General features: G+C 48.6%; 1 protein-coding gene across 1 annotated transcript in view; it reads right to left on the bottom strand.

Annotated features, from left to right (window-relative positions):
• Window positions 1-2190: 2190 nt before the first annotated feature.
• TUBGCP2 (tubulin gamma complex associated protein 2) overlaps window positions 2191-15546 on the bottom strand; it is a 53537-nt gene continuing 40181 nt past the window's right edge. Inside the window, exons 13-19 of the mRNA XM_029060917.2 lie at window positions 14422-14594; window positions 13999-14127; window positions 11434-11554; window positions 7616-7759; window positions 5597-5725; window positions 4495-4658; window positions 2191-2733 (exon numbers count right to left, since the gene is read on the bottom strand). Of these exons, the coding sequence (XP_028916750.1) occupies window positions 2592-2733; window positions 4495-4658; window positions 5597-5725; window positions 7616-7759; window positions 11434-11554; window positions 13999-14127; window positions 14422-14594 (1002 nt within the window). The 3' untranslated portion in view covers window positions 2191-2591. The remainder of the gene's footprint in view (window positions 2734-4494; window positions 4659-5596; window positions 5726-7615; window positions 7760-11433; window positions 11555-13998; window positions 14128-14421; window positions 14595-15546) is intronic.

Genomic DNA, 15546 nt, shown 5'->3' with positions numbered 1-15546 from the left:
ACTATATGCAGAGCACCGTTCTAAGCGCAGGGATAGATACAGGGCATTCAGGTTGTCCCGCGTGAGGCTCACGTTCTTCATCCCCATTTTAGAGATGAGGGAACTGCAACACTGAGAAGGGAAGTGACTTGCCCCAAGTCCCAGAGCTGACAGGTGGCGGAGCCGGGATTAGAACCCATGACCTCTGACTCCCAAACCCGGGCTCTTTCCACTGAGCCACGCTGCTTCTCATGTACTTAGCCACCTTCTCATCTGCAGGAAAATAGAAGGGAAATCACCGGAGGTTCTTGAGAGTGGAGAAACATGGACTGAGCATTTACGCAGAAAAACGATCCAGGCAGCAGAGTGAAATATGGACTGGAAGAGGGAGAGAGAGAGGGCAGGAAGGTCGACAAGGCGGCTGATAGAGTTATCAAGGCGGGATTCATTCATTCAATGGCAGCGTGGCTCAGTGGAAAGAGCATGGGCTTGGGAGTCAGAAGTCATGGGTTCGAATTCTGCCTCAGTGACCTCATCTGTGAAATGGGGAGGAAGACTTTGAGCCCCACGTGGGACAACCTGATAACCTTGTATCTACCTCAGTGCTTAGAACAGTGCTCTGCACCTAGTAAGTGCTTAACAAATACCAACATTATTATTATTTATTGAGCACTTACTGTGCAATGTACAATTCGGCAAAAGATAGAGACAGTCCCTGCCCGTGCCTTGATTAGGGCGGTAGTAGTTTGGACGGAGAGGAAAGGATGGATTTTAAATAAAAATAAATAAATGGTGGCATTTGTTAAGCGCTTACTAGGTGCAAAGCACTGTTCTAAGCGCTGGGGGATACAAGGTGATCATGTTGTCCCACGTGGGGCTCACAGTTTTCATCCCCATTTTACAGAATGAGGTCACTGAGGCACAGAGAAGTGAAGCGACTTGCCCAAAGTCACACAGCTGGCAAGAGGCGGAGCCGGCATTAGAACCCACAACCTCTGACTCCCAAGCCCGGGCTCTTTTCCCTGAGCCACGCTGAAAGGTGAACTGACAGGATTTAGTGACAGATTGAAGACAGGAGTTGAATGAGAGAGAGGAGTCAACACTTGATCGACTTTACTCATTTTCACGGTGCCTAGCATGGATCACGTGACTGGGAAGCAGTGTGGCTCAGTGGAAAGCGCCCGGGCTTGGAGTCAGAGGTCGTGGGTTCTTAACCCTGCTCCGCCTCCTGTCAGCTGTGTGGCTTTGGGCAAGTCACTTGACTTCTCGGTGCCTCAGTGACCTCATCTCGAAGATGGGGATGAAGACTGTGAGCCTCACGTGGGACAACCTGATTACCCTGGATCTACCCCAGCGCTTAGAACAGTGCTCGGCACATAGTAAGCGCTTAACAAATACCAACATGATAATAATAATAATAATAGGAAGTGCTAAACAAATTGATGATGACCACATTCCTCGGGAACTCATTCCTCTTCCTCTATTTTAGGTAGAACACCTATTACCTTATTACCCTAACGATTTGTACATTCCAAGCGCTTAGTACAGTGCTCTGCACATAGTAAGCGCTCAATAAATACTACTGAATGAATGAATGAATAACTCCAGGGCTTGTCCACCACTGGTTCTAATCTCTGCTTCTGTTGTCGCCTTGCGTTAGCTCGGCCTTCCCCATCCTGGATGGATCCAAATGGCTGAAGAAAAGCAACTACTGTCAGCGGACCCAAAATAAGTGGCCCTCATCAATTTTTTTTGTATTTATATTTTTTATATTATTTACTATAAATACAACACAGTAATATAGGCACATTTAAAACACATCCCAATTCATAATAATAATAATAATAATATTAATAATGTTGGTATTTGTTAAGCGCTTAATATGTGCAGAGCACTGTTCTAAGCGCTGGGGTAGACACAGGGGAATCAGGTTGTCCCACGTGGGGCTCACAGTCTTAATCCCCATTTTACAGTTGAGGTAACTGAGGCACAGAGCAGTTAAGTGACTTGCCCACAGTCACACAGTAAGCCTGTCAATGGGCGGGGATTGTCTCTATCTGTTGCCGAATTGGACATTCCAAGCGCTTAGTACAGTGTTCTGCACATAGTGAGCGCTCAATAAATACTATTGAATGAATGAATTCATACACAGACACACACACGCTCACTTTCGTTTCGGTCTCTCAAGGGCTAAGCACAAGACACAGTCTATTTTCTGAAAACTAGGTGGTCTTCTCCTTTATTTGAGCGCACCGAAAATACTCCGACGAAGAAAAACTGGACTATTATAATGTTCAATTACTCAGCGCGCACTTAAGTGGATTTAATCACACTACTTCAGATGATTGGACGAACCGACGCAAGATGTGCTAAAAAAGCAAAGACCTGTAGCTCGGACACACATGTACACACACCCAAGGAGACAATTAGGACTGTACACGCAGTCCTTTTGGAGCTGGTAAAAAAAAACGGAGTTTTAAATACAGTCTCGGAAGTTCAGGGATAACTTACAGCTCAACGGGTGCTGACATTACATTTGGGCAGGGGGTTCCGAGGAGCCAAACGCCTTCTTGGGCGGGAAAGGACGGGTAGGTAACAGCAGGAGGGCCCGGTCACTGAGCCGGCCCCGCCGCGCCGATCCTGGGGGCCGTCGTCGGGGCGGCCCGGGGAAGAAGTCCCTGAGGAGCAGCTTTCTGACTCCTTTCGGCAGATAAGCGTTCCAGCCGTTCTGTGTAGAAGCCGTTGAAATCCAGTCTGGTGGAGGTGGAGAATGAATTGAGGATCGCATTTAAAATCTTTGTTGGGCTTTTTTTTAATGGTATTTGATTAAACGCTATGTGTCCTGGTGTTTGAAGCGCTGAGGTAGGTACAGGTTAATCAGGCTGGATATTGTCTTCTAATAATAATGTTGGTATTTGTTAAGCGCTTACTATGTTCAGAGCACTGTTCTGAGCGCTGGGGTAGATACAGGGTCATCAGGTTGTCCCGCGTGAGGCTCACAGTTAATCCCCATTTTACAGATGAGGTAACTGAGGCACAGAGAAGTTAAGTGACTTGCCCACAGTCACACAGCTCACAAGTGACAGAGCCGGGAGTCGAACCCAAGCATCTGACTCCGAAGCCCAGGCTCTTTCCAAAAGCTCGTTGTGGGCAGGATGTGTCTGTTTATTCTTACATTGTACTCTTCCAAGCGCTTTAATACAGTGCTTTGCACACAGTAAACACTCAATAAATATGAACAGAACATAACAGGGAGAACAGAATCCTTTCCAAAAGCCTGACTGCCGAGCAGATGATGGTCACCTGCAGTATCGATTTCCCACCTAAATCGCAGCCCCCGACCCTTGACCCCTCTAGACTATCAGCTCGTTGTGGGCAGGGAATGTGTTTGTTTATTGTTATATTGTCCTCTCCCAAGTGCCCAGGACAGTGCTCTGCACAGAGTAAGCGCTCAATAAATACAACTGACTTGACCCTTGCCTAGAGACAACTGCCACAGAACAGCAGCTCTTAAAAGCTCGCTTTCTGATGCCGGAGGCGGAGCTCCGATTAAGGTTATTTCTGAAGGGAGTCCTCCATTTTAGTCCCGTGCAGAGAGGACAGAAGGCAGGCCCGGGTGGGCCTCGGGGCCCACAGGGCCTTTTGGGATCCTACGATGTCCAGCTGGACTCACTGTTCTTTAAATGCACCACCTATACTCCCAGAACTGATCACCTCGGCTCTGCGACGCCTAACGGTAAGATGCTGCCGTACTCTTCTTTGAAATGGTTACATTAAAAAAAAAAAGAAAAAAAAAAACAACCCTCCATAACTCGTCATGAAAACCGACGGCAAAATCAGCCCCCCCAATTTACCAAATAAATTCGCAGCTTCCTTTCGAAAGGAGGGCGATTTTCGGGCCAGGTATTTAATGTCTTTGATTATGGGAACCAATCCTTTTTGCAATCAGTCGCATTGTTTTAACGTATTCTCCCAAGCACTGAGTAATAATAAAAACGATGGTATCTGTTAAGCGTTCACTATGTGCCAAGCACCGTTCTAAGCGCTGCATCTGAGGTGTCCATCCCCTTGATTCTATTTATCGTGATTATGTTGTCTTGTTTTTGTCCGTCTGTCTCCCCCGATTAGACTGTGAGCCTGTCATTGGACACGGATTGTCTCCATCTGTTGCTCAATTGTATATTCCAAGCGCTTAGTACGGTGCTCTGCACATAATAAGTGCTCAATAAATACTATTGAATGAATGGTGCTCTGCACCCAGCAGGTGCTTAATAAATTCGATTGATGGATTGAATCGAAGGTACTTATTGAGCGTTTACTGTGTGCAGAATACTGTGCTAAGCGTATGGAAAAGTACATCACGACATATTTAGGTGACACAATCCCTGCCCACAAAGAGTTCACGGGCAGGTGGCGGGGGCGCGGCGGAAGAGAGACAGGACACAGACATTAAAAAGGATTCAGAAACGCTTCTCTCTGCAGAAAGTGTGGAAGGGGAGGTCGGGTGGTGCTCACCTATAGATAACATTAATCATGCTGTGCTCGCAATCGTTGGTGCTGTAGATGCTTAGTTTGTCCAGGAGGTCGAGCAGATGTGTGGAAAAATTGCTATCAAATTTGTTGATCGTTGCCTCGAAGCCGGATGTCAGCTGAAGAGCGTCTGCATGTTCCGCTAAATACTAAGTAAAGGAGAGCGGCGTGAGATTCACAGAAACTTCTAGCTTCGCGTCATTCCGTCTCTTCAAGGGCGTCTTGAGGTTTTTGTTGTTTTTATCCCCCCCCCGGGAGATATAGCTTTTCTTTCTTTTCCTTCTCTTTTACAACGGAGGATGCTTTTGTGGAAAAATGGTCACTCACTAACCATCGACCGGCAGTATTTCCCAAGGGCTGACCATGTGCAGAGCACTGCATACGTATTAGGGAGCAGGTATTAGCAGTAAAAGTCACTCTCCCTGCCCTTTCGGTGCTTATAATCAAATGGTGCACTTAGATTGTACACTTTGCTCCTCTAGTGCTAACCTTCTCACTGTACCTCCATCTTGCCCGTCTCGCCACCGACCGCTAGCCCACATCCTGCCTCTGGCCTGGAACGCCCTCCCTCCTCAAATCCAACAATGACTCTCCCTCTCCCTTCAAAGCCTTACTGAAAGCCCACCTCTTCCAAGAGGCCCTTTCCAGACTAAGCCCCGCTTTCCCTCACCTCGCACTCCCTTCTGCGTCGCTCTGACCTGCTCCCTTTGCTCTTCCCTTCTCCCGGCCCGACAACACTTACGACCATATCTGTCATTTTAAAATTTGTATTGATGTCTGTCTCCCCCCACCAGACTAGAAGCTCGCTGTGAGCAAGGGATGGCACTGTTTATTGTTGTATTATACTTTCCAAGGGCTTAGTACAGTGTTCTGCACACAGTAAGTGCTCAGTAAATGAACGAATGGTGGACAGTGCTCTGCACACAGTAAGCGCTCAATAAATACGATTGAATGATTGAATGAATGAGAAAGACCACAATATTTAGGATGTAGTTCCTTCTGACTTCTGGGCCCGGGCTCTATCCGCTAAGTCACGAGGCCGATTTTTGCAATCTACAGAAAGGCCAGGGTCTCCTCTCCGACTTACTTTATTGGTGAGCTTCTTCTTCACCGACTCCTCTTCCCGCTCGGCCTCCGTAGGAGGCCCCAGCATCGTCCCGTGTTCTACAGTCAGGCGGCCCAACTCGCTGTCCAGCTTCATGCTCTGGGTGAATCTCTGAATGATCGCCAGAGAGACAGAAAACGGAAAAGACGCACACGAATCCGATCACTTATACGACTTCCAATGGTTCCCGGGAATAAAGAAGAGTCTAAATTTATTTCCCTAAATCAATCGATCAATCGTATTCATTGAGTTCTTACCGCTTGCAGAAGACTGGAGTAAGTGCTTGGGAGAGTACAATACAACTGAATCGGAAGACAAGTTTCCTGCCCACAGTGAACTTAGCGTGGCTCAGTGGAAAGAGCACGGGCTTGGGAATCAGAGGTCATGGGTTCGAATCCCGGCTCCGCCACCTGTCAGCTGTGTGACTGTGGGCAAGTCACTTCACTTCTCTGTGCCTCAGTTACCTCATCTGTAAAATGGGGATTAAGACTGTGAGCCTCACATGGGACAACCTGATTACCCTGTATCTACCCCAGAGCTTAGAACAGTGCTCTGCACATAGTAAGCGCTTAACAAATACCAACATTATTATTATTACCGTCTAGAAGGAAGGGTGATGGTTGTCATTACCTTTTCAGTCTTCAATGACAATGCAGAGACGTAGAGCTAGACTACAAGGTCGTTGCGGGCAGGGATTGTGTTTGTTTACTGTTATATTGTTTTTATTGAATAACTGTACTCTCCAAAGTGCTTAATACAGTGCTTTGCCCACAGTAAGCACTCAATAAATGCAACTGAATGAATGAATGCAGTCAGGTGTTTCCCTGGACTTCACTGTTTGGGCCCTGAGACGACACCCCATAAACGATAAACTGGTGCAAAGGCTGGATTTGTGGGTATCGAAGTCTGGGGCAGAATCAGAACTTGGACCAAGTGGGGCAGGTCCAGAACACAAAAACTAGGAGAGACTTTTGGGGGTTCGTGTCGAAGGGAGCTAGAGGAGGGATTCATTCATTCATTCGTTCATTTCTTGAGAGCTTACTGCGTGCAGAGCACTGAACTAAGTGCTTGGAATGTACAATTCGGCAACAGAGACAATCCCTGCCCAATGACGGGCTCACAGTCTAAACGGGGGAGACAGATAGCAAACAGAACAGAACAAAACAAAACAAGTCGTGTTTTATGGGTGTATTTGTGGAGAGGAAGATTGGACAAGGACCCGACACAGTTGGCCAAATATATATTTGCAAGGTTCACTCCCCATCCCCGGTACCATAAAGCAGCACACAGTCCTCTGCCCACCTGGGGCTGCTGACGCTTCTTTCGGAAAAGGCCGGACCGCGGTGGCATTCAGGCCCGAAGGATGGAAGAAGGCCAAGGACCAGCCGGCAGCCCACAAAGCTGAGAGCGGCCGGGAATTCTCCGAGGAGGCGTTTAGCGTGGCGTACTGGATAGAGCGCGGGCCTGGGTTCTAATTCTCCTTCTGGCACATGTCTGCTGGGTGACCTCGGGCGAGTCATTTCACTTCTCCGGTCCTCAGTTCCCTCATCTGTAAAATGGGGATGAAAACTGAGAGACTGGGAGCCCCGTGTGGGGATATGGACTGTATCCAACCCGATTAGCTTGTAATGATAAATGTGGTATTTGCTAAGCGCTTACTGTGTGCTGGGCACTGTACTAAGCGCTGGGGTGGATACAAGCAAATCGGATTGGACAGAGTCCCTGTCCACGTGGGGCTCACAGACTCGAGCCCCATTTTTCAGATGAAGTAACCGAGGCCCAGAGAATTGAAGTGATCCGCCCAAGGTCACACAGCAGACAAGTGGCGGAGCCGGGAATAGAATCCAGGACTTTCTGACTCCCAGGCCCGTGCTCTATCCATTACGCCATGCTACTTCTTCTAGATACGCCATCCTGAATCTATTCCAGTGCTCAGAACAGTGCCTGGCACGTAGTAAGCGCTTAACCGAGGCCAGAAAAATGAAAATAAAATCAGCGTACCTGCATGCAGTTCGTAAACATGACGCAGACGGACATCAGCTTGGAGAAGATCTTGAGCAGCTCGGGGTTTGTCAGCATGCAGTCCTTCAGGCAGTTATCCAAAAAGCTGGTGTGGTGGCTGAGGACATCGTCAATGTTGGAAGCCTGTTGGAGAACAACGCAAGGTGGATTTGTGAAGAAAACTCCTGTCTAACATAGCAGTACTGCAGATTATGGGAGAAGATGCCTGCCCGACTTCAGTCCCCGAAAAAGTAATAATTATAATACTATCGTTGGTATTTAAGCGCTTACTATGTGCCGAGCACTGTTCTAAGCGCCGGGGTAGATCCAGGATAATCAGGTTGTCCCACGTGAGGCTCACAGTCTTAATCCCCATTTTATAGATGAGGGAACTGAGACACTGAGATGTGAAGTGACTTGCCGCAAGTCACACAGCTGACAGGCGGCGGAGCCGGGATTAGAACCCATGACCTCTGACTCCTAAACCCGGGCTCTTTCCACTGAGCCACGCTGCTTCTCCTGTACTTAGCCACCTTCTCATCTGCAGGGAACGGCGTGGCCTTCTGGATAGGGAGTCGGAAAGACTCGGCTTCTAATCCCAGCTCCGCCGCCTGTCTGCTGTGTGACCTTGGGCGAGTCGCTTCACTTTTCTGGCCTCAGTTCCCTCATCTTTAAAATGGGGATTAAGACCGTGAGCCCCACGTGGGACAGGGACTGTGTCCACCCTGATTAACTCGTATCTACTTCAGCGCTCAGTACAGTGCCCGGCACGTAGAAAGAGCTTGATAAATGCCATTAAAAATATATATATATATTTTACACTGGTTACAAGGCAGAGAAGGCAGGGGGCATGTCATGGGAAATCAGATTTCCACAAGAATTTACAGGAAGAATTTACAGGAAGAATTTACTATCGGTATGAAACCCATGATAATGATACTATATATAATATATAATATAATGATAATAACAGTATTTGTTAGGCGCTCGCTCTATGCCAAGCACAGCACTCAGCACTGGGGCAGGTACCAGATAAGCAGATCGAATGTAGACTCTGATCCACCTGGGGCTGACAGCCTCAAGGGGCTGGAGAACAAGTATTTCATTTCTCATTTAAGAAGGGTGGAAATTGAAGAAAAAACAAGCTCAGTGACTTGTCTAAAGTCATACCGCAGACAAGCCAGGATTGGAACCCAGGCCTCCCGACTCCCAGGCCCCTGCTTTTCCCACTCGGCCACACTGTTTCCTATTGAAACAACTTGGAGAAAAGCTGATGTGTTGCATGGGAAGGAAGGGCAGGTCCAAGTTATCTGTTCATTCGTTCAATAGTATTTATTGAGCACTTACTGTGTTAGGAAAAGGAGGCTGAAAAGAAATCCAAGTATCTGCCACCTCCCTCCTGTCCCGGTGTGAAGTGGAGAGATGGGAGTCTTGCAACGCTTAGTGGAAAGAGCAAGGACTCGGGAGTCAAGAGACCTGGGCTCTAACCCCGACTCTGCCACGTGCCTGCTGTGTGACCTTGGGCAAGTCACTTCATTGCTCCGTGCCTTGGTTACTTCATCTGTAAAATGGGGGTTGAGACGACAAGCTTCAGGGGGGACAGGGACTGTGTCCGCCCCGATTTGCTTGTATCCACTCCTCAGCTTTGTACAGGGCCTGGCACATAGTAAGCACTTAACAAATACCAACATCATCAGAATTATTATTAAGTGCTTACTAGGTGCCAAGCACCGTTCTAAGCACTGGGGTAGATATAAGGTAATCAGGTTGTCCCACGTAGGGCTCACAGTCTTCACCCCCATTTTACGGATGAGATCACGGAGGCACAGAGAAGTTAAGTGACTTGCCCAAGGTCACCCAGCTGACGAGCGGCGGAGCCGGAATTAGAACCCATGACCTCTGACTCCCAAGCCCGGGCTCTTTCCACTAAGCCAAGCTGCTTCCACAATCCACAATTATTATTATTTAACTTTTCTGTGCCTCAATTTCCTCATCTGTAGTACAAAGGGGATAGATACCTGCTCTCCTTCCCTTTTACACTATGAGCCCCATGAGGGGGACAGACTTTTTGATCGAATTATCTTGGCACTGCCCCAGCATTTAGGACAGTGCTTGACACAGAGGAAGCACTTCACAAATACTCCCATTAATATTATTATTACTGTTGTAGTTATAGTTGAAAAATACTTTGATATATTACTCCTTTATGGTAAAGTCATGAAATATGCTGATGTAACAACTGCCGACTGTCAATACATATTGTCAATTGGATGGTGTTTCCAGCGACGATATATGGGCCCGAAAACTGGACAGTGAAAAAACAGGATAGAAAGAACATCGATTCTTCTGAAATGCGGTGCTGCAAAAGGTTTTTCCCAATTCCATGGACTGCCCGAAAAACTAATAGATTTTAGAGCGAATTAAGCCAAAGTGGTCTTTGGAATGCCCAATAACTCAACTTGGAGGAGCATATTTTGGACACAATCATCAGGAGGGTTAATTCTCTGGAGAAGACACTAACGCTAGGAAAAGTCCAGGGAAAATGAGGAAAAGTCCTGGTAAATTGAGGAAGAGGCAGGCCGGCAGCTAGATGGAAAGAGACCATAAGGATGATAACGTAAGAAACGTTAGAAAGGATGTGGATTACGGCAAGAGACGGGACATTTTGGAGAAAATATATCCATGGAGTCGCTGTGAATCGGAAATGACTCGGTGACATATAATAATAATAATAATACGGAAAGGCTGGTCATGCTAATAACTGCAGCTTGAAATTTATTTACGTACGTATATATGTATATGTATGCATATTAATGCCTGTCTCCCTCTCTAGACTGTGAGCTCTTTTTGGGCAGGGAATGTATCTATTGTTGTATCGTACTCGCCCAAGCGCTTAGTAAAGTGCTCTGTACACAGTAAGTGTTCAATAAATACGACTGAATGAACTGAATGCATGGGGCAGCAGCGGGGACTCTGTAGCCCATCCCTAACACATTGAGCTCTCTCTGTGCGCAGGGAACTCTACTAAGAGCTGACAAATGATAATACTAATTCTGGTATTTGTTAAGTGTTTACTGAGTGCCAGGCATTGGAGAAGCGGCGTGGCTCAGTGGAAAGGGCCCGGGCTTGGCCCGGGCCTAGGTCATGGGTTCTAATCCCGGCTCTGCCGCTTGTCAGCCGTGTGACTGGGGGCAAGACACTCCACTTCTCTGGGCCTCAGTGACCTCATCTGTAAAATGGGGATGAAGACTGTGAGCCCCACGTGGGACAACCTGATCACCTTGTATCCCTCCAGCGCTTAGAACAGTGCTTGGCACATAGAAAGCGCTTAACAAACGCCATCATCATCACTAAGCGCTGTCTTGGATATGAGCAAATTGGGTTGGACGCAATCCCTGTCCCACATGAGGCTCACAGTCTTAATTCCCATTTTCAGATGAGGAAACTGAGGCGCAGAGAAGAGACTTGCCCAAGGTCACAGGGCGGGCAGGTGGCAAGAGCCGGGATCAGAAGCCACAATCTTCTGACCCCCAAGGCCCCTGCTCTAGCCACTAGGCCATGCTGCTTCCGAGTGGGTAGACACAATCCCTGCCCTCGAGGAGCTTCCAATCCCTTCCTCCTTGCCTCGCCCTGGCCCGGTGGCTTGCCACTGCCTCTCTTTCCCGCACGCCTCCCTCCCTGGAAGGCGCGCTCTCCACCGCTCCGTCGCCGGAATTCCGGTCCGCTCACCCTCCCGCCCGCCTTCGCGCTTCCGGCTCTTTGGATCACGGGGTGGTGTGAAACGTTTACCTCCTGATGCAAGAAACCTCCCGACTCACCAATTTCAGATTTTTCTCCAGAACGTGCCACGTCGGCTCCATCACTTCAAACATCATGTAATACTGGATGTTTTGAACAAAGTTCAGCATCCGCTGGCGCAGAGTGAAAGCACCAGCAAACCTGGAACGACGGAAGCTGGTCAGCCCGGCGTCCACTCGGGATGCGGTCGGTCAATCCCATTTACGGAGCGCTTACTCCGTGCGGGGCGTCGTACTGAGAGCTTAGTCCTGCCCGTGAAATGACTCTCAATGGCAATCGGTAAAAACAGCTCAGGGTTGAGTGGTCGTCATGACGGGGGTCGGGGGAGAGAACGGTGGCGGATGCGGAGACAGAGGAAGTGGGGGTGGTGAAAATACGCGTGAAGGGGCCGGGCTGGTTGGCGAGACGTGGCATCTGCCATGTAGATAGAGAGCACAGAGAAGCAGCGTGGCTCAGTGGAAAGAGCACGGGCTTTGGAGTCCGCGGTCATGGGTTCGAATCCCGCTCGGCCGCTTGTCAGCTGTGTGACTCTGGGCAAGTCACTTAACTTCTCGGTGCCTCAGTTACCTCATCTGTAAAATGGGGATGAAGACTGTGAGCCCCACGTGGGACAACCTGATTCCCCCGTGCCTACCCCAGCGCTTAGAACAGTGCTCGGCACATAGGAAGCGCTTAACAAATACCAACATTATCATCTGTGGCACCTGGGAGGAGGGCTTATGGAAGGGGGAGGCTGGCAAACCGGTGGAAGAGGCTTTCTCCGGCCAAGAGAGGTTGGCCCGTAATCAGGAGAGGTTGCTTTCTGGGGCAGCTGTCGAGAGGGTAACAGTAGGAGAAAGGAAGGAATCAGGGATGGGAGCTGAGTTTGGTAAAGAGGGTTATTTAATAATAATAATAATAATAATAATAATGATAATGTTGGCATTTGTTAAGCGCTTACTATGTGCAGAGCACCGTTCTAAGCGCTGGGGTAGATACAGGGTAATCAGGTTGTCCCACGTGAGGCTCACAGTTAATCCCCATTTTACAGATGAGGTAACTGAGGCACAGAGAATAATAATAATAATAATAATGTTGGTATTTGTTAAGCGCTTACTATGTGCAGAGCACTGTTCTAAGCACTGGGGTAGACATAGGGGAATCAGGTTGTCCCACATGGGGCTCACAGTCTTAATCCCCATTTTACAGATGAGGTAATTGAGGCCTAGAGAAGTTAAGCGACTTGCTCACAGTCACACAGCTGACAAGTAGCAGAGCTGGGATTCGAACTCATGACCTCCGACTCCCCAGCCCGGGCTCTTTCCACTGAGCCACGAGATGTGGTCGTTCTGGTCTTTGCCTGAAGCAGGGCCCCAGCTCAGTCTGCCGAACATTTAGGATCATTCACGTTTCCACGAATCAAACCAATTTAAAACTCTTACTTGACAGGATCGTTCTCTCAAGAGGGATAATACGGCATCCACTGAGAATCACTCCTTGAAAAATCACAGGCTTTTTTTTTCCCCCCAATATTCTTTCTTCCAAGGGGTTCCGGTAATTTCAAGGCTAAGATCTCTGATCCCTGCCACCTCTCTGTGGAAGAGGCCAAACACTCATATACTATTATTAATTAATAATGATGTTATTTGTAAAGTGCTTAGTATGTGCTAAGCACTGGGGTGGATACAAGCAAGTCGGGTGGGACACAGTCCCTGCCTCACGTGGGGCTCACGGTCTCAATCCCCATTTTACAGATGAGGGAACTGAGGCACAGAGAAGTGAAGTGACTTGCCCAACGTCAACCAGCAGACACGTGGCAGGGTTGGGATTCATCATCATCATGTTGGTATTTGTTAAGCACTTACTACGTGCCGAGCACTGTTCTAAGCGCTGGGGTAGACACAGGGGAATCAGGTTGTCCCATGTGGGGCTCACAGGCTTAATCCCCAATTTACAGATGAGGGAACTGAGGCACCGAGAAGTTAAGTGACTTGCCCAGAGTCAAACAGCTGACAAATGGCCGAGGCGGGATTTGAACCCATGACCTCTGACTCCAAAGCCCGTGCTCTTTCCACTGAGCCAAGCTGTTTCTGTAGCCAAGCTGCTTCTGGGATTAGAACCCAAGACCTTCTGACTCTCAGGCCCGTGCTCTATCCACTATGCCACACTGCTTCTGATTATTAGTATTATTTGTTAAGCACCTACCGTGTGTCCAGCACTTTTCTAAGCCCTGGGGAGATAGATACAACATACAACTTAATCAAGTTGGACACAATCCCTTTTCACATGGGGTTCACAGTCTAAACTGGAGGGAGTAGGACTTTATAGATGAGGAAACTGAGGCACTGAGAAGCGAAGGGGCTTGCCCGAGCTCACCCAACGGACCAGCGGCGGAGCTGGAATTTGAACTCGGGTCCTCTGACTCCCAGGTCCGTGCTCTTTCCACTAGGCCACGCTGCTCTCCCTCAAATCCTCTCCTCCGAATCTTTTCCCGAGAAACCGTCAATTCACCCTACCGCATTTCTTAACAGAGAAAGTCGTCAAAACTGTTTGAAAAGCCGAACGGTTCCCTCCTGCCCCTTCCAAGGGAAGGAACGGAAACATACCACTTGGCAGAGTGCAGCGAGTACTGCTTAGCGGCCTTGTTGCTGATCCAAACGTTGCACAGTTGTCTCTCCACATGCTTGCAATAGAACATGTGCCTGAACAGCATCTGATAACGGGTTAAAGCTTTTCTGCAAATAAAAAAAAGGACGGTCAAAGCAGCACCGGGGGCATCGGGTGTTAACCCAGGAACACTTTCTTGGTCGCTTTTATTGGCGATAGTAAACTCACAAAAGAAAGACCTATAGGCCCTAACAGTAAGAGAGCTACCGGAGATTAAACCTTTAGATTTCAAATCTGCCTGATTTCCTTCTAACTCCCAGGAAAATAAAGCTCAGGAATTGTCCTCAGCAAGCTCGAGGAGAGATTGAATGTACTACTCGAAATGCTTTTGAGGGCGTTTTCTCGGTGGAGTAGTCTCTTACCTGTTAATAATAAGCGACAGAGGCCATTTGACAATGTAATCAAAAGAAAAGGCTTCCAGACCACTCAGGGTGAGTTCGGTGGGGTCTGCATTAATAATTGCTTTCTCCTGCTTGGTTTCAATGGCCAGGACTCGCAGAAGCTGGGTGATCAGGTCGTGGGGCATCAGGTCGATCTGAAAAAAGGACAGGAAATAACGACGACGATAATAGCGACGACGATAATAGCGGTCTTATGGGTCAAGCACCGTTCTGAGCTCTGGGGTAGACACGAGCTAGGCAGGCTGGACACGGTCCCCGTCCCGTGCGGGGCTCACAGCCTTAATCCCCATTTTACCGATGAGGTAACCGAAGGACAGAGGAGTGAGGTGACTTGCCCAAGGTCACGCAGCAGACAAGTGGCGGAGGCGGATTAGCGGCCAGGAACTTCTGACTCCCAGGCCCACGCTCTATCTACTAGGCCACGTTGTCTCTTAGGAAAAGGAAGCGTGAAACAAATCTGCCATCCTATTCGGTCTAAAGAGCAACCAACTGTGGGCATCTCGATGGCTTGATTCTGAGGGGAGGGCACCCGGGGCTCATCTCCATCGTCGTCCTCTCTAAATTGTCCAAGCCCCTCACACCCTGCCTGGGATGGAGCCCGCTTCTCACCCTTTTGCCCAAACCGCGGTAAGAGGAGCCCCGGCTCTATTATTCCACCCCGGCTCGACCTCAGAGGGAAGGCTGGTAATCGTACCTTAAAACGTACCCGGGCTTCTCGAGCCCTATCCCACCAACTCTCTCATTTGTCTTTTTCTTTTCATGGTATTTAAGCATTTACTACATGCCAGGCAGTGTGGTGAGCACTGAGGTAGGCCACGCTGTTCTGTCTTCCCTACCTGCCAGTGAGACAGGGAGAAGCGGGTAGCGTAAGGCCCATCTGACCATGAGGACACCGAGGTTTTGAGGTTGGGTGACTAGCTCCAAGACACGGGGCATATCGAGGGCAGAGCGGGGATCAGACTCCAGGTTTCTTTGCTCTAACCGTTACCTCACAAGACGCTGCACGAGCCCTCCGAAATACAAGTTGAAAGGAATGGGCTTCCCGGCCTGAGAGAGCAAAACTTAAAAATAATAATGGTGGTATTT

This window comes from Ornithorhynchus anatinus, chromosome 3 (genome assembly GCF_004115215.2).
Source record: "Ornithorhynchus anatinus isolate Pmale09 chromosome 3, mOrnAna1.pri.v4, whole genome shotgun sequence".
In the NCBI taxonomy this organism is placed as follows: domain Eukaryota; kingdom Metazoa; phylum Chordata; class Mammalia; order Monotremata; family Ornithorhynchidae; genus Ornithorhynchus; species Ornithorhynchus anatinus.
Note: the sequence above shows the minus strand (reverse complement) of the source record. Positions and strands in the feature narration are given on the sequence as shown.